The sequence below is a fragment of the Phaethon aethereus genome (assembly GCF_964289735.1).
Source record: "Phaethon aethereus genome assembly, chromosome: 14".
NCBI lineage: Eukaryota > Metazoa > Chordata > Aves > Phaethontiformes > Phaethontidae > Phaethon > Phaethon aethereus.
Window position 1 is genome coordinate 12,141,951 of NC_138590.1, and position 19,953 is coordinate 12,161,903.

The following is a 19,953-nucleotide window of genomic DNA, read 5'->3' on the forward strand; positions in this document are numbered from 1 at the left end:
CTTACTGTAGCAATAAGCAAACATTGAAAAAAGGACAGCAAAGGTCAGTAGAATTTTAAAATAAGCGCCCCGACATTTCCACAGCATTAAACTCCATCATGCAACATTGCATTTCTGTTTATCTGCTGACATCTGCAAAGGTATCACACTTGAGTGTTTGGCATAAATAATTTAGCAGCAAGAATTTTATAATGAGTACAGATAAGTTTTACCTATGTAAAAAAAAAAAAAAATTAAGAAGTAAGAAACCATGTAAGGTAAAAAAATAGTGAACCTCTGTAACAGGGCAACATTTTAGCACTTGTGAAGACAAACGTGCATCTTGCTCTGTGAGGAAGCTGCTTTATACGTGCCTGCAAACTTACTGCATCCCCCATGATCATCATCTAGAAATATGAGCCAGACCAGATGAGCAAGTTCTGAACAGATCAGGCCTCCTCCAAATTTCAGCTAACATAGATCTGCAAGATTTGCACTGGATCCTCAACATTGTTGGGCTTGCAAGGTTTGTCCTTTTTTCCCTTTAACCCATATGGTGTGGGGAGAGAGTGGAACAGAGACTTCTGATCAAGGACTGGGAGGAAGGGAGGAAAAAATGAAAGGAGGAAACTAATCTATGGCCAATGCAGAGGCCAAAGAAAATTGCTTTCTCTAAATTGCAAGGCCCTGCAGTAAGACTCTTGAACCCTTGATGCCGAAGCGAGCACAGGTTGCGATGGTCGTAGCATCTCACCATGCGCTGCTTTCCCAGGCGAAAGTTCTCCCTCCATTGGTGTGTGTTTTCCCTGGGCGAGGAGGGCTGAGGAGTGTGCTCTGGCCGCAGCCCTGGGAGGTTTAAGATTCCTTTCATTTGCATGCTTGCAGGTCTACACTGGCTCAGGAAGCAGAAAATGTGCAATTGTGTTTGTAACCTAAATAACATTTCTAGTTTAGAAACCCTGGGGGAAAAATCATTGTCAAGCTGGCAGGCTGAGATGGCATGATGATAAATGACTGAGGTGTGTGTTCTGACTCTGCGGGGACTCGTGGGGTGAAGAAAACCCTCTTCTCTAGCACTCTTTGCATCTACAGTCAGGAAGGGACAATTGCAATCTGAAGACATACTCTAGCCTCCAGGAAGAGGTAGGACCATGCCTTTCTATTCACCGAAAGAATAGTTTTCTTGTGGGTCAAGTTGTTTGTGGTGTAGCATCTTTTAAAGGCAGTGGCAGTGCTTGCGTTTTTTTTCTGCCTTTGGTGATTACAGTCATAGGACAGGAAAAAAATGTGTTATGGCTAACACAGGAAACAACTATGGCATGGGGTGTCAATAGGGCTGTCAGGCAGTTTCATCGGTTCACACGTGTGTTTTTAGAAAACAGTTTGACTTACACTGTTATTGGCCAAAGAAAGTTTTCTTACAAAACAAAATTCCTAGGGATTTGTGTAATAAAGGCTAAAGCTGCATGAAATTCATCACAGATATTTTCTCAAATTTGTGCACTAATTCTCTAATAACTTTTATCCCTCTAGATTTCACAAATTTGGTAATTTGAGTTCTTTATGGAAGGGTGTTTTTTTTTCCAAAGTACTACTTAGAGTGCCAGAATTTTTTTAATGGAAATTGATTTTTTCACATATGGTCGCATAATGAAAATTTCTTTTGCACTAGAATTCATTAAAAATGTGTCTCTTGTTTATTTGCTACTTCTTTTCAGAAGCTCTGCACACTTTTGAACATTTTAAAGAAAACTGATAAAGGCTCCATGTTTACATATATTACTAGTTAATTTTCACTGTTATTTTCATTAAAAACATTGTAAATCAATTGGCATTCTTTAATTTTCAAGAACATCCTTACTTAGAAGCAGTTAAATAACTTGGTGAAAGTCAAGGAAACTCTTTAGGTTACTTAAGTGCTCTATTAAATTAGGAATCTAATTGTCAACCTTTGCAAAGTTTCATGGGATTATTCTAAGAATTACAGTACCTGCAGTCCTCACGGTATGTCTTGACTGCCTGACTACAAGCATTTAGTGGACTTTCCATCTTGTATTTTGATTTCCACCATCCCACTTCATAGCCATGCTGACCGATAGGCTTCGTTGGACTTGAGTCATCTCGCTATACATCCTGAGCTAAGCCCACTCACTTCTCTGCTGGCAGCACTGGTGGGATGCCCTCTTAACGTTTGCTTTATGCTGCTCTTACCTACTCCAGGGCATCTTCCATCTCCTTGAAATTCTCTGTTGGACCATTGTTGCTGAAGGAAAGCCAGGTAGCCTTTAATATGATTTAAGATCCTAATATGTGTGTTGTAATTATAGGTGTAGATACGGGTATAGTAGGTAAAGCCACACACTGATTTGAATCCCACATGCCTCTTGGGCAAAATAAATATTGGCTCTGTCTTCTGTTGGCTTTCATTTCTACTCTTGTTAGTTCCATGTAAGTATTTATCCAAGCCTTTTTAATATGATCTGAATAGGGCTACTTTGCACGCCACGTTGACAATTGCTGGTACCTTCTGAGAGAGCAAGATGGTTATGTACACAGCATTTTCTTATTAGAAGATTTCCTGTAACACGTGTATGCAGCTTGATTTCTTTTAAGCTCTAGTCTAGTAAAACAGAAGGGAAAAAGACTAGAGCAATTGTATTACGTTATTAAATTGCTCAGAGCTTATTTAGATAAAGAATTACTTGGTGCTTTTCTTAGTACATTGTACAGTTGCTTTTTTTCCACAGTCATCTTTTTTGCATTTTGTACTTTGTTATTCTGATGATGCTGAAAGACAAAGAAAAAAACTCCTCTCCATAATTCACTCCGAAGAACGTACCATCTCTTTCTATTTTCTTGTTAAAACCAAATTGTGTGCAATTTGCAGGAAATTGAAACCACATTTTTCACTTAACTTTCAAAAATTAAAATTTATGAGGAAAAAGAAGCAATAAAGCAGTTACAATCTGGTCATCTATAATTATCTCTGTGGTTGGAGTAGTTCCACATTTAAAGAACATGACACCAAAAGTTTATCAAGCTTGTGTCACTATCAAAAATTTCACTTCTCTCTTATTATTTCAGACCACAAGAACTGCTGAAACCAGTATTATGCACTTGGAAATTATCTTGGTGAAAAAGGAATTGGGTGATCTATAAAAACAAAGCTTTCCTTCTAACTGAGAAACACAGAACATTTATCTTCCTTACTCATTCATTTTAGAATATCAGTGTTAAAATAAATTTGTGCTCTTTAAGCTGACTTAACGGAATTTGTTGCAAAAAAAGCTTAATTTTCCTCTAGATCTATTTCTATGTATGTGTTTCACATTATTCTTTTTCTTTTGCTGTTGTGTTTCCCCTCTACTGCATTGCTTGCTCTCCGAGAACAATGGAAATGACAGTCCAGCGCCAGAAATCTCGACTGCTCCAGCTCTAGAATGTTAGTGGCACTTGCTTTAGTTTTCTCATTTTGCCTTTTTTGTCTCTGAATTAAAATCAAGCCAAATGATGGATGCCCATTACAATCAATTGTTTCAGACAAGCCACCGAAAGTATTGTAGGATTCATTTACATTTAATCAAATTACACTTTATTTGCAATTCAGGGAAATGAGAACTCTGCAGTAAATCAAATATTTCCTCTCCAAGGGCCCCATTCAGCAGAAAATATCCAGTGTCTTCCAAGCTGGTGCCTCAATGTATGTAGCAAATCTTCCAGCGGGAGGAGAGCTTGTGCCAACAAACCATCTATTACAGTGTCCTTTCAACATTTTTCAGGGTGGTGGACACCTAAATATTTTCCAGTACAAATGCAGACCCTTGAACAATGAATAGTGCAGTGACTTTAAGCCTGCTGACAACGGACTTGCATCTCTCTTAGCTCCCTTTCATGGACCACCAAGAAACGGTTGCAGGACTTCTGAGGTCCTGGAAGTTTGTACACCACAGGCTGAAAAATACTGATCTTTCCTTTGTGGATCCCGTTATTTTAATGGGAAATTAATGACAGTCACTAAATGTAATTTTTGTCTGGGATGTTACATGTCTCCAAAAGATTTCATAATGGCTGTGAATAAATTGAGAGTGCAAATACATTAAAAACCTTCAAATATTATAAATTCTACTTGAAGGCAATAGTACAGTGTTGGGTTGATGCTGATTTTTACTTATTAGTGCTGTAAGGAAAAGTTAGAAAACTGTATTTCCTTTGGAATGGGAGGTAATCTTTGACTCATAGCTCCTTTCCTATGCAATTTACTACTGAAAAATTGTGCCCAACAGGCGACTCTTTTACCCTTGCCCATCACAGCACAGAGTAACGAATTTTGAATCTTGTCCCTTGTGGTTGTTCCCATATATAGTCAGCTAAATCTTGAATAATAGCAGGATCTCAGTGTCACCTGATGCTGTTAGTGACCACCTATCAGACACTGCAAACTGCACACTACTGGTGAGAAGTAGCTTGCCATCCAATTGCAGAAAACCTGTTTTTTAGTCTCAGACTTCTTATGTGATTCTGACTCTATTACTTACAGTCAGAATTTTAATTGTATTTAGGGTCCTGAAAGTTCATTTAGGTGCCTGCTGGGATTTTAAAATAGTCATAGGTACCTAAATTTTATGTCTTTGTGGCTGTTTGTTCCCCATCTTTAAAATGGAGTTATAATGCAGGACTACTATAAGTTGCAGGGAGTGTATGATGCCAAATAACATGGAAAGAGCTGTCATACTGAAGGCAAAAAACCACTGCACAGGTATCTGGCAAAGATGGTTACTTCACTCTTGCTATTGGAAATATATCTTCATTGCTGGGGAAACACCCTGAAACTTAAGGGCCCCACAGTCATAATACGATTGAAATACAGAGCTTTTAATGCTTAAAAAAATTTTTGACCAAATCATGTAATGTGTTCTTTAATCCAGGGGGATTGAGGATCCTAACCAATAATAATGATTTCCATGCTTAGCAGTTAAATGTAATAAAAATCAATACTGAGTACTTTTTCAAGAGTACTTGAAACTGAGTTCTGCCATCTGATACATCAAAATTTGGTTAGTGTCCATCATACATGATTAGCTGAAGTAAGCTTGGTGCTGCCTGTAGAATAATATGGTATTTCACAGTATAACAAGCTTTAAGACAGAGTTGGATTAGTCCCATCTCTCCCTTTCCAATAATTTAATTTCTGAATATTTGAATGTTGAAAAAAAAAAAGTATTTCTTTCTAGTTTTGTTCTACAGGAGATGATGTATTTAGTTTCCTTTTATATGTGTTTCAGTACATGTTTTATTTTATACTTGTGATAAACTACTGAAAGAGTAATTTTTGAATGGGGCTCTCTGTCATGCTGCTGATGTGGGCAAATTGCAGAAGGAAAGGGAACGAAGGGGAATAACAGGTCTGGGTCATCTTGAGTAGAGCAGGAGAATCCTGTGGGAATGTTTTGCCTCTTTTCTCTTGCTCATTCACTTTTGTTTTGTGCAACAAGCAAAGTTTCCCTTTGCTATTTAGAGGGAGCATCTGTCAGTTTGCAAGTCCTAGACTTAAATATTATTGCTGTGTCTTTCCCAGCTTTGGCTATGATGAGCTAGGAGGCATCTGCTCCAGCAGTAATCTACCACTCGCCAGAGGAAACCACTTGGCCAGAGGAAGGATTGTCCCCTTTCTGAGCCTCCGTACACACGGATGTACAGCATACGCAAAATTACCTGCTAGGGGATGCAGATAACACATTTTCAGCCACACAACCACTTATGCACACACACATATGTACACATAACATTTTTATATGGCTTCATTTAAAAGAAGATTGGTAGGTCTTTGTTAAGTAACGGTGTAAAAATAGCACTTTTTTGAGACAATCAGTTACGCCAGCACATTTTTATAACACAGTACTTTGTCAGTGTCCATTTTTTACTCAATCAGCTACACCTTAGATTTATTTTTAATAATTACTTTTGCCACTGAATGCGTACCATCCGCTCAGTTAGGGAAGTGACCACACAGAATGTAAAAATCAATGCCAACAAAGTGAGTAAACTCCACTGGTGCCATCTCCTTTCTTGAGAGATATCTAAGGTGTGGTCCGTGCCCCCCGGCTGTCCCCAGCCTCTGCAAGTACGGGCACTGCCAGCCCAGCGACATACAAGGGCTGCCAGGCATCAGCACAGTCTTTTCAGTGCAAAACCAAGAGCGATTTTCTCTGATGCCCGGGACATCGGACGTTTTTGCAAGTCTTTCCCTGCATGGAGCCAGTTCCTGGTAGCCTTTGAGCCTGCTTTGCACAGTAGCTAAATGCATTCGGGCCAAAAGACAAGTAGCTCCCCTTTTAAGTGTGCAGTGCTGAGAGGTGGTGCAGGAGGCTGCTCCTTCCCAGCCCTGTCCCTGTCTCCTCCTTGGTGAGCTGAGGTGTCCTTACAGCCAGGGGTTAGATACCAAGATGATGGGCTTGGCATGCACAGGGATCGTGGGGGAAGAAAAAGCTTCCCATATACACGAGTTGCATATGAACAGCACAGGAGAGCAGAAAGCAGAGGTGCCCCAGGCCGGTTGTGATGGAGCTGGTTTGGAGCAGGAGCAGCAGCATCAGGGCATTGCTCTGCGCAGACTAATTAACTCTGGCAGCCCGGTGCTTAATACTTCACGCACTCAGGGCCTTAGTGAGTTTGTCTGTTTAGGCACGTTCTTGCGTACTGCTGATGGACCCAGAAGTATATTTATATATATTGCTTACTGCCTGGAAAGCTACAGATCAGTTACCGATAAGCATGCCACTTCCAGCAAGATTAATGTTAAATTCCTCCTTTTAGACTGGCAATTTGCAAATTGCTAAATTAGATTTTAACATTCGAATACTCTTTTTTTCATGTCATACTCGCAGCATCTTTGTTTTTATCACCTGATGATACTGTTTGTGTCAGTATTGAACTTTGAGGCATATTAATATGATACACGTATTTTGGTGACAATTTTTTATAATGACAACAGTCCTCATAAAATGTACTAGAAACAAATTTGTACAGAATAATATAATCCATTACAGTGGGGTTTGGGTTTTGTTTTGAATTGGATGGAAGGAAGGTATTTGTTTTATACAAGAGAAAATGGGCAATACCATGCTACTCTGAAGGTACTTTATTGATAACTTCAGAGCTGGGATCTGAATATTCCTATAGGCTGACAATTATACCTAGAAAATTAGGACATAAACAAGCACAAATGCATTATTATAAACCTGTGATAATTTCTGGTTATCTGTGGTAACTTTATATCTTCTACTCTATTTTCTGATCATCTTGCAGTCTTCAATCTGTTTATTCTACCTCTGCCTTGAATTAGGGAAATGATAATATTTCTGTTTTAGGAAAAATTAATCCAATAATATTTAAAATATTTTTTTAAATCCTATTAAAAGGAAAATGGCTAATTTTGGTGAGCCCTATCTGAGTGCAGAAAAAATTCAGCTACTTCAGAACAGTGTTAGTCAGTTGGCGGACGAGTGTGGATAAGCGCAGGGAGGTCGTTGCTGCCTGAGGGTGCCAACAACCTGCAGAGGTATTTTGCTGCGCATCCCAAAATCAGCAGTGACCACTGAAGAACCAAAGGTCTGTTCACTCCTGCTGTAAATGAAACATTGGGAATTTTTCATAACAGGACAGTGAGCTTCAGTCTGGTTCCTCACTTCTTCACCTTTTACAGGTTTTTTTAAGCATTCAACTCTATAGCCGAATGGTTGCACCTGGGATATTTAATTTCCATACCTATCTTCACTGGTTTACCAAGTATGTTCTAGATGGTAAACTGTGATGGTGGGAGAGAGGCAAGATGTGAAGGGAGTGATATAGGCAATTATTTTTACTTCCTCTTCTCTTATGCCTGTGAGGCTCCAGATTCCGGATTAGTGATCTCTCTGTAGGCATGTTTGGAAGCTACTTCACTCGTATTTGGGGGCAGAGCTGCAGCATTTTCTGATTTCTCCGTAATTGACTTGCAAGGTGATCTAGCCCTGACAATTTAGCAAAGGCCTTTTCAGCCCCAGAGCACTCATTTTGTCATGAGTGTAAGCCCTTGACAGTGCTTGCTCATTGCCTCTAGCATCTCCCCTCCTTTGCTGAACCTCAGATCCTCTCGAAGCGCAGTGGTGGGAGGAGACCTGCCAGCCGAGCTGCTGTGCAAATGGAGCAGAAATGGTTTGCGAATTGGAAGATGGTTAACTGATCTGTGCATTCAATTAAGATGAGTTTCTCAGTTAACAGGCACCCTGGGAAGAAATGAGTTACTTTCATTTCTGGGATTATGAGCACTTAATGAAGAAGACCTATCAGAATTCTGCCTGTGTTGTATGAGATAACCCTAAAATGCAGCACAGATTTCAACTTACTCGTCTAGAAAAAACTTGCGAGGTGAGAGGGAGAAATTGATGTTTGTATGAGTTCTCTTGCAGACAGGCTCACGGGGCTGAACGTGAAGTGGCATTGTATGCACAGCTGGATTTTACTTTATGCTTTTCTTGAGGTCTCTCACTTTGCTTATGACTTGCCTATTTAAAAATAGAATTCAAAATGTAATTTAAATAATATTTGCCATATTCTTTCTGTAAGGCTTAAAATGTGAGCAGAACATCCAAAAAAGATGGATGTATCTGAGTAGAGGCAGAGGCTTGGCTATCTGATGTATATACGCAAAATATAAACTAAGCTTCAGCAAGTGAGGTTTCCAGCCAGTATGAATATAGTTTCAGAAAAATTGACAGAACGGTTCTGCTTTATACTGGTTAAGGATCTTGGAAAAAGTGCATTTCAGATGAGTTTATCCTGGGCCTAAATGACTAAGCACGTTCAGGAGAAGGAAGGAAAACATAAACATTTCACACCAGGTTTGCACTGACACTGCTGACAAATGGAAGGGATGTTTGTGGGGATGATACTCTGGTTTTGGGACTTCCCTCTGTATTGCAACTTCCATAAAGAAGAGGTTGTATCACTGTGTCTTGTGAACTGTTATAGCTAAGCTGAGCCAGCAGCCCACTGTGTCTTAGAGACCAGCTGCCTGGAGAAGCACGGCCGCTTTCTCCAAAAGTGCCGATTGGGTCAGGGGCTGGAGTTTCTTACCCCCCTCTTATGTTTGCAGAGATTGAGAAACTATATATAATTGTAAGCAAAAGTGATGAGGTGATATATCAGACGGAAGAGAAAAGGCAGGAAGGACTGCTTTCACTGTGGACATTGCTCATTTGCCATATTTTTGCTAGGTAAGAGTGCTTACGCAAGTAAGCTAGCAGGGCATGACGCATTCAGAAAAACACCATGGGGCTGAGCCCGCTGCTGCCAGAGCAAATAGCCTGTGTTGAAGGAATCCCTCTACTAAACATCATGTTCTCACTTGCAGTCCAAGTTATTCACGAAGGGGCTGGGCTGGCTTTTTGCCAGTGGAGCAGAAATACCTGTAAATGAGGAGGACTTCTGGGGGCTGCTTGGGGTCCATGAAAAACAGAGTCCCTCTCCTGAGAAAGGCTGCTGGAAGAGAGGAGCAGACTTGGAAGCACTGACAAAGATGAGTCTCTTCCAAAGTCTGAAGGGGTGAGCTGGTTGGGAAGACCCATTTTGAGTTTGGTTTCAAAAGACTGCTGCCAGGCAAAAAACTATGGTGGATTTGGTAGGTTTAGGTGCTGCACTGAGTACAAGACATGCGAGCAGGCGAGGACCTCATGCACGCTCCGTGTGTGTGCATGCATACCCACCAAGTGTGGGAAGGAGGTGCTGAGAGGGGGCTGCAGCTGGAGTGAACCAGTCACCCTTCCTTGGATGCAGATAGGCAGCTGAGCCCTGTGGGGAAATGGGTGTTAATCCACTTAGTCTGAGGAGGAAAATTAAGTCAGGTTCTCTGTTTACTTGGTGAGATCTTTTCTTGAGTACAGTCAGTGCAGTGAAGAATAACTTGGAAGTTTTCTTTGTCCCTTCTGGTAGGAATAAGTAAAGGTATTTTGCTTCCAGTACTGTATTGGTCAGGATCATTGCAGTCGCTTCAGAGGGAGGGGAAAAATAAATTAGAATTATTGTTATGAGCCTACTGTACCTTGGCCATTGGTAGAAGGGTCATGCCGTATTACTCCTTGCTTGTTTACTGACCTCCCCAGCAAACTCACCTTGGTTAATTAATTAGTTTCAGTTAAATTACTTTCAGATATGGATTATTTTCTTTTTACCACCACACAGTACCCCATTTCATTAAATTAAATCAAGCACGTAGTCTATCACCTTTCTGCCAAAAAAAAGAAAAAAGGAAAAGAAAAGTCATTGATATGGTGTTCTGTCATTTATAAATTACCTAGGGAAGCAGCTGAGGAGATGTTTAGTTTGGTCCTGAGGTACGGCTTGTTGGTGCATGTAAAGCAAAAGCAATACTGCATCTTTAAACAGGCTTGAATAAGGTTTCTTTAACTATTGAGCCTAACTCTGAGGTCTCCCCTGCTGTGAGCCATAAGTTGCTTGTAGGCTTGTTCTAGAGAGTAATAAGTATTGTTTAGCAATTGTGTTGTTGAAATTCAGCTCCACTATGTCTGACAGTATTTATCTAAAATACTTTCCCTGGTGCGTGCTCAAGTTCCAGTAAACCGTGTCTTATTGTGCGACCTTTTCATTTTCCAGTGAAAAGGGATCAGCTCGTCAGATAAAAGCTACAAGCTGGAGTACAGGAAAAATGCGTGCTCAGAAAATCCGAGCATGATTGAAAACAAGATGTGTTAAATCAATGCAGTTTATCGCCTGCCTATTCCTGGCAATTGCTGTTCTAAGCTCATTCTGAGCACATACTAGATGATAAAAGTATAGTGTCACAGTGCTCACTGGGATGTGAGGGCAGGGAAACATGTTTATCAGACAGGCTGGTATGATATTTTTTTACCCTTGATAACAGTTATTGTCAAAATTTTTGCAAAAAAAACCCTGAACAATTATAGAAGCAGGTGATATAACTGCTGCTAAAATCAGAGCCTACTGAGAGCTCTCAAATTATACATTTTTATTTAAATGTAACAAACTAGCAAACAACAAACCATACTGTTTTAATTTTAAACAATTTGCTGCATCATCGAGAATATAGCCAAAATGCTCCTTTTGCTTTTAAGTGAGTAACCTTATCACAATTTCAGGTAGGCAAATCAAAGCTAATGTTTGAAAATAAAGATGTTTGGAAACTATTGTTTTCTCAAGGGATTCAAGCTTAGTTATGGAGAGGGATTAAAGACGTAAATTAAACCTCACAGGAGGTCAGTCCCTTCCCAGAACATCACACCTATAATGTTCATTACAGCTGTGCACAATTCATCTCATTTTTATGATTCAGCTCTACTTGTATTTCTCCGTGAATCTCAGTTGCAGAGATTTTGGATGTGATACCTGGTGTTTTTCCAATTTTCTCTCTTGAAGATTCTTTTTGCTCTGACCATAGTGCAGACTTGCAGATCAAAAGTCTATAATTTCAAGAAACAGCCAAATTTAGGCTAAGATGCTTTCTAATAGGAAAGGCTTTGGCATTCAGACAAGACACTGAGTTTTTCATTTATGCATCCCCTGGTAATAATTTTTTTTTTAGATAATCTGAAAAGAAGATGCGAAATAGCAGGGTTAAAAGCACGAGAAGAGAGGGGATTATTCAACAGAAAATATTTCTGCATACCAACATGTTACAAAAATAGTTTTCAATGCTGTCTACGCCAAAGGAGTTTGTGAAGGGTGACAAAAAGAAACAACTTCCTATATGTTATACAAAATTATCTGTGTGAAAATTTTAAAGATATCTGCACCTACATTGTAGCATCTGAGAAGTTCATGCAAAGGAAAATTGCTGAAAATATGCATAGAAAAAATGAAAGGAAAGGTTACATCAGGTGACATTTTAGCACTTCCTACATTCTTACGGTACACCTCTGCATCTGTTTCTGAGCAGACAGTTAAAAAATAAATGCAGTGTCTTTATTTTTAAAATATTTTTAAATAGTCCTAAATATAGATCTTATAGCTAAACTTAGGCACCCATTATTTTAATCTTGACTTGTATGCATTGTTATGCAGTGTGTACAGATGTATTTATTTATTTAAATGAAGGGGTAATCCACTGAGAGCTAGCCATTTTCAGTAAATTTTTTTCTGCATGCTCATGTGCATTACCAGAACGTGTCTGACAAATAGGAAAATATTCACATGTAAATGCTGTCCTTTCCCTTTTTATAATGACTGCCAAAGATGCATCAATTAACCTAGATGACTAGATGAAATAACCAGCATGCATTAATTTCTTTCTGTCCCTCTGTATACATATCCCCAGTGAATTCTACCAACCTGTTCTGAAATTGGTATGTTTAAATTCCAGTGCCTGGAACTGGACTCTGTTTCAGAGTCCCTTAAGACCAGATCTTCCCCATTAGACAAGAGGTCAGCACAGTCAGAGGAAGAAGAAACTGTGAAGCTCACAAATTGATTGACTTTTTTTTTCAAGCCAGATTGCAGGTTGCTAAGAGTGAACATTCAGAGTTAATGTATTTTGAGAAACCAACACATGATTCTTGCTAGGCAGATCTAGTAATTTCATTCCTTAACTTTCATAAAAAAAATTGGGCTCAAGACATGCATTCCTTGCATCTTCAGCACCCCCACTGGCTGCAGAGACTGGGCTAGGCGGGAAGAGAATAGCTCCTCTTGTTCTTAGTTGCTGGAGAAAAATTGTTATCAGGAAGAAAATATCACGCTGTCTGTCATGTTTGTAATAACACTGATGAACACAGTGGAGCTGCCTCAAACGCTGGCCTATTGCATCCTTAGTTCAGTAAAGAGCAGTCACTAGGGAAACTCAAGAGCTCTAGGTGTTAGATTTACGATTTGACTCAGCTCTGCATTTTTCTTATTGCTTGGCACATGCATGTGGTGTCTGTTTGGGCATTACATGGCAATAAATTACAGGAATTACATTTTGGATATCCCTGTCTCTTTCTATTTCTAATTAAAAAAATGACATCATGTCACAGTTTTGTTTTAAAAATGGAAATTCAATGCACAGGAGTATGTTTAAGTGAGGGAGTACTGAGACCAGAAAAGGAAGGAAATTCTGAGTTAGCACTGGAAGGGCCGTTCTAGTTCAAACCTTTCTGTGCAGGCTCTCACTGTCCCACCCGCTTCCGTTTTCCATTGCTTGTGGGAATAAACACTCCAGGGAAAGTCAGTGGAAAGGAAACTTTATAAAAAGCAAGCCAAATTCACAACAACAACAACAAATAGCTCAAATGCTTGCATGTTTTCATTTAACGGTCTTTAATTAGCAAAGGAATAGTCTTTGCAGGGAGATTTGCAAAACAGACTTTTTTTAATTTGATGATGTGGGTTTGAAGTGGGTTTTTTGCCGTCTTTGTAGAGCAGGCATAAAGAGGCCACTATGCATAAGAGTTGTTGTGTAGGGTTTGCTTACAGCATGCCATGTCAAGATGTTACTTCATAATATCATCCATTGTTAATATTGCCGTACTGCAGGGCCTTAGCAAGGCTTTTTGGCATCCGGAATCTAATATTAATATGGTCTGTTCTGTCCTATCCCTATCTCCAAGAGTCAAGGTTTTATCTTGTTAGAGTCAGGGGCTTCTAGCAGACATCACACAGAGCTAGTCAGAAACCACAGGCTGTTAGTGAAGGCAAATAACCTGGATCAGCTCTGTGGCAGCATCTTGCCTCGATGAGAGGCAGGAGCTCCTGCTTTCCATCGCCTCATAGAGCCCGTGCTCGGTAAGAGTGTGGAGTCAGAAGCCACAACGCTTCGTGTGACTACTCTCAGTTGTTGCTGCTTGCACCCCATACTGCTATTTCTCGGCAGTGTGGAAATACAGACAGAAGGACAGATTAAAAAGGAAGGGAGACTATTATGGAGGTGGGCATCTGAGCTGATGGAGGAAGAGGCAAATGTCCAGGACAAAAGAAGTCCTTAGCTATAAAGTGCCTTTGAAGATGCTAAGGTTGCAGGGCTCTTGTTGAAGAGTTTGCCTTCTTAGCTGCCCTTGATTTTATTCAAAATATTCATTCTCTGTTGCTTCAAATGTTCTGACCTGGTTTAATCTGGGCAGAGAGAGACATGTTAAATGTGTTCCTGGTCTGGCATTCATTGCTGTGACAGTGCTGCAGCATTTATGCATTGATTTCTTCATCTCTTTTGTGGCTATGAGGTGTTGAGACGGGTAACTTTGTGTGTCTTGGCCACAGAGTCAACTTCTATTTATATTTTAGTGAAGTTTCTCTCATCAGACAGGAAAAACCTCAAAACAACTACGTTGTAGACCCCAAAGCTCCATCTCTTTGACGTTATAGTTCAGGAGTTGTCACTAGGTGTCTAATTTTGTTGTAGAGCCAAATTTAATGCAAAAGGATTTGTGAAGAAACAAAGGTAGAGTCTGAGGAATCTCTTTGCTTTCCACTGTTGTAGCCACAACCTCCTGGACATAATCTGAAGCCCTGTGCTTCTGCAGGTCATTCTTACCTTCTTCAAACTCTCCCCCACCAAGATGCCTCTGCCTTCCAGGAAAACCAGCAACTCTCTGGTGTACCACAGGAGCAAGCACTGTGGGATGTTTAATTCCCTTGTGCAGCCTTTCCTTGGGTGTTTCACTTAAAACAATCAAGACCAGATTTCTCACCTGGGATAGGGATGGTCAGAGCTGTGGACCTGAGGCCAATTTGTTTGTAGCCTTCAGCCTTTTTTCATTTTTGTTATTTGAGCCCTTAGTGTCCCTTCCCTCTCCTTGCAGCCTTTTCCACTGGAAAAGCATATGGGAAGTTCATAGGTCTAAGTGCTGCTTTCTCATTGGTTTTGGGTCAAACAGAATGAAAAAGAAACAAGGGCTGAAAAATAAAAGGAATAAATGAAACCATGAATGCATGGGAAACAAATTAACTGGATATGTTTTACATTCTGAAATATTTCCATAATGCTGCTATGTAGTGTGTGTTTATTTTTCTTTGAATAATAATGTTAAAATGTGTCTAATTCAATTACTCTCTGCATTCATTGAATGAGTTTTCCTTGGTGAAGGGTTCTCCTACACTACCCCAAGCTACGAATTCCATATGATATTTGAACAGGTCCTTTTAATTGCTGATATTAAGTGTCGATCATTCTGCTGTAAGTTGGCAATGTGGCCAGAGAAACAAATTCCTCTCTCAGATACATTAGACAGTCATTCAATTAACGACCAAAGCTTTATTGACACAGTAGGAATTCATTATGTGAAATATTAAAAAAAGCCCTCCACTGACTAGTTAAAAAAAAAGAGAAAGAGACTTTTAAAGATGTTGGATTATCTACACATAGTTATTAAAATTATTTGTGCAGAATTTGAAATTATAGTTAGGGTGGAAACATTTTTCTCAGAGGCATAAGCAACATTTCTGTTGAAAAATAAGTTGGACTTTGAAAAGATGAATATAATGTACGCATCCTTATTTCCATAGACATTGTGCATTTTCTTGATTAAAAGCCTTAGATTTTATGAGTTATGGCTTTAGACTTGCTGCATAAAGAGCTTCATGGCTTATTCTGTTAGAGTCTAATTTGAAAGAAAGTTCTTCCTCAAGGGTTTACGAAGTAATTCATAAAATGGTAAGAATAATAAATATTGTGCCTTAACTCATACACTAGGATAGATAGATAGATTTTGTACACCTGGGTGTAATTTTAGTTAATTCACACAAGAGACAGGCTGAAAGTTTATTGTTTGGAAGGAGAAAAATGGCTTAAATCTTGTATTTGCAAAAATGATTATATTAGCTTAAATGAAAATGCTACTCTATTAATGGCTTCAATAAGCTTTGCATTTGGAAAAGTATTTTAATAAAAAGTTGCCTGAAGTTTACTGCGACTTAAAATATGTAAGTGAGGGAAAAGTACTTACTTTGATTTATATGTCTTTTGGAGGTGTAATTATTGGCTTTTTACTCACCTATGTAAAACAATGTACTTTTGTAAATGGATTTCTGGCCACTTTACTCCTTTTTTTTTCACATAAAAAGTAAGCACTGTCAATCAAAGAATTTTAAGGTTTATTTCCTCTTTAGAAATGATTGATAGCCTTTTAGATTTACAAGTTGACAAGTTAAAGGGTTCTATTGGTATAATTATGTACTAAATTCACAGTCTTTCAATTTAAATGTCCTTTTAAAACCGCAAGATTATCATACCTGTATTTTGAAAAGTGGGCCAGTCAGTTTGGGTTGGTATACAAATTGCTTCCATTAGCCTTGGGACCTATTTGAATTTAATACAGTTTTTTAAAGTTAGTAGTACTTTCAATAGTACTTTTAAAATTTAGGGTAATGCGAATGCATTTTAAGTACAGTATGTGTTAGCTTGTTTTTAATGTATGGATGTCAAGAACACAAATAGAGAGTTTGTATTCCTGATTGATTTTTTCCAATCGTGGGGAAAAAAAGAGTTCTTTGAATTAGAGCACTGGGAAATGCGTTATTGTGAATGGATTTCAAAGGCAGAGACTGTGCTCACACATACTGGGGACAGAGGCAAAACCTTGCATGAACTGTGGAATCATAGAATCATTTAGGTTGGAAAAGACTTTTAAGACCATCAAGCCCAGAAGCTGGTATCTAACCTTGCACGTTAGCTGCCACAAAGGGTGGCCGAAGCACTGGCTCTTCTACCATGCTTGGAGATGAGAACATCACCTTTTCTTTGGAGTTTTGCCAGCTACTGACACAGGAACTAGTGTGGCCTTAACGCTGAAGGTGGGGTTAAATTTTTAAGCAGGGCTCTTTCTTTGAGATAGAACTAATTACATGTGACTTGGATTATAAATGAACTGAGGAATGGAGGGCTGATATCATCCAATCTGTGGTTAGATGTTCAGGCAGCAAAAGACTTCTTTTTTTCATTTTATCTGAGATAGAAAGGGTTGAAGAGTTATAGACTAATGAGTGATATTTGACAACTACAGTTTAGGACCCAGTCCTGCAAATCGCTGTGTACAGCATCTCCTCACTGCTAAAGTACAGCTGAAGCTATTTGAGACAAAAAGTTTTCAGTATCTCTCAGAGGATGCTTGATGCCTTGTGAGATTGGACCATAAAATTAACTTTTTTTTTTTGGTCATTTAGTTCAGAAAATACTCACAGGAAATACTCTGTGGATTTCAAATGTGTTGAATGTGTGGGAAGATATGAGAAAATGACTGCTATCTCTGGGGGGATTTCAGAACTGGCCTTCATTTATAATATAGCAGAATTTAGTAACTACTTTCCCAAAGGAAGTAAAGGGAAAATGGCCATAAACTAGACTGAATTAGAGAAGAAACACATTTGACAGAACCACGCTAAAATCTTCTAACACATTTGCAAAAGAAATGTAAATTAGAACTGTAGGGTTTTTTTAATCTTCTTGGAGAACAGCTACTTTTTATAATAAACATAAATAACAGTAAATTAACTTATTGTAAAATTTGAAGGTCTAACCTAAACGGTTCCACGATAAGAAGCCATGTAAGGATACTCAAAGGTAATGAAACCGGGGATTTACAAACATAGGTACTGTGATATTTTCTGCAAAACTACACAACAGAGTGGACAGCATGTGGTCAGGGTGTGAAATGAAACACGTGGAAAAAAGGCCCAACCATCCAAAAACCAAAAACAGCACAAGCAGGGGAGAAGCCTTATTCTCCCTTCCATTCAATGACCTGGATATAAATAAAAGATGAAATTCAGATATTCCTGATAAAGGGAAATGCATGAAAAAAACAGAGGAGACTAGAAGGATGCCATGATCTTTGGGGACATAAAAAAATTCTGACAATAGCCCAGAAAGTAAAATCCTGAAAGATTTCTAGTCTGGTGTTACCATAATACTGTAACAGTAATTTCAGGATATGCTCAGAAGATTCCTTTCTGATATTAGAGAAATGTTGAGATTCTGCTTGACTGTGACCAGCCAGTCCCCGTCAGCTACACACTGCTCTTTCGCTGCTGTTGGGTAGGTGTGGATTCCCCTACGCCACCTTCCTTCTGCCTCAATTTGTAGTAGCATCACTGGGCCTGCTTATGGACTTGGGATGTACTGAAGGTCCGGGAGGATATAAAAATCTGACCCTTTGGTTGCCAGTAGGACCATCTGCTGTAGAAATGTGGTTTGAAAATAATAATTGAAATGGAACAATTTCAATTGTTTCAATCAAGTTTCTTTAAAAACTAGACTGTTTTGCGGGACTGTTGATGGAACACAAAGTAATTAAAAACAAGCTAGGGCTTAGGTATTACTTTCATGATAAGAATGTGGTTTGGCTAAACAACTTTAACATTAGGAGTATGAAAAATATTCCTTTCACTTAAAAGGTGGAAGTATAGACAAATTGTGCCACATTGATCAGACTGATGGAGTTGTGTAACTTGCTGTGGGACAAGCATCATTGAGCCATATGAGAGTGCTTACAAAAGGGAGATATAGTTTGATGCTAAATCTCTTTGCATGGATTAAATGGCACCATTCTGTCCATATAATAAAGTTCATAATAAAATCATCATAAAGTAAGGTGCAAGATATATTCATAATTTAGTAGTCAGATCTTGTGCAAGAAATATTTTTTTTGTTAATAATCTAAGACTAAATAAGAAAAACTTTAAAGTGACTCTCCCCCATTAGATTTCCTTCCCACCAAAAAAAAGTGAAAAAGTAAAAAAATCCATATTAGATTTTTTTTTTTCATTCAACTCAAAAAAATTGCAAACAAATTGCTGTGGAAAATTTCATCATCTCTATTGGCACGGGAGAGTCAAGATGCGCTGTTGTTTAGAGGTGCTTGAGAATGCTTGACTGTTGTTCCAGTTCGCCAAAACACTTAGGAAATTTTAAGCACATGTTGAAGTCTCACTAACATCTGAGTTTCAAAGTGATCATATGACTGGAAATATAGCTACAAGGTCATTCAATGCCATCCCCTGTAATTATAAGCAATCATATAAAAAACATAATATGCTCAAATTTGCTTTGCTGAAAGCAAATGGGTTTAAGTATGTGCTTACAGATAAGCATGTGCTTAAATGCTTGGCACAATCAGAGCTGCGATTAATGGAGGCAGACTGGAATTTTCATGAAGATTAAAGTGTTCCACTTCCACCATTTTACTCCTCCATGTTACTGGACAAGGACTGAGGAAAGATGAAGTAAAACCACAGATGATTGGGGTTTTTTCGTTTAATTCATTAAGTCTTTTGGATCAGTTTAGTGCAAATTGGAGCCTGAGCTAGGCTGCTGAAGTCAACGGTGATGAGTAAAAAATAAAGCCTCTGCCAAGACAAATGCCTGTAGTTCACAACAAAATTATATGTGATTATTGCACATGGAGCATATTAAATGTATAATAGAATCTGGAACAAGAGAGACTCCTTAATAGTTATTTCTTTTGTCTTCCAATCATAAAGGACCTTTCTCGTAATATGAAAGCAGGGAAAATACCCAACTTGAAACATGGGGTGTGAAGTATTTATCAAATTAGTTTCATCACGGCTTTCAGAGATAATAATCGCTTCCTGTTTGGAAGATGTATGCAACACCCCCCAAATCTTCTAGAAACCTGGTTTTAGGAACTCGAGTGGGAAGGTCTGCATTGCTGTTTGAAGCAGAGCCTCAGTACCAACCTCAAACAGTGTTTGCACCAAGACTTCATAGTCTGATTTCAGTAAAAGGGGATTTTGCTGTGATCCTTCCTTGGTCTTAAGGTGCATTGCCAATTCTTACAGTGCAACGGAGCCTGCTTGCTATGCCTTTGTCACATCACGATGTTTGTTGTTGTTTCAGCTCTGAACGAACCCACCATTGACTATGGTTTCCAAAGGTTACAGAAGGTTATCCCCCGGCACCCTGGTGACCCCGAACGCTTGCCAAAGGTCAGCCAAAGTTTATTGTTTTATTAAATATGGCAAAGCTGGTTACTG

At 38.9% G+C, this 19,953-nt stretch overlaps 1 protein-coding gene across 10 annotated transcripts in view; it reads left to right on the plus strand.

Moving 5' to 3' along the window:
* Positions 1-19,953, plus strand: part of EBF1 (EBF transcription factor 1) — a gene marked incomplete at its 3' end in the record, with an annotated part of 278,174 nt that overhangs the window by 227,478 nt on the left and 30,743 nt on the right. For all 10 annotated transcript variants that reach the window (XM_082006218.1, XM_082006219.1, XM_082006215.1 and 7 more), the window contains one exon: positions 19,817-19,905. In XM_082006218.1, the coding sequence (XP_081862344.1) occupies positions 19,817-19,905 (89 nt within the window). The remainder of the gene's footprint in view (positions 1-19,816; positions 19,906-19,953) is intronic.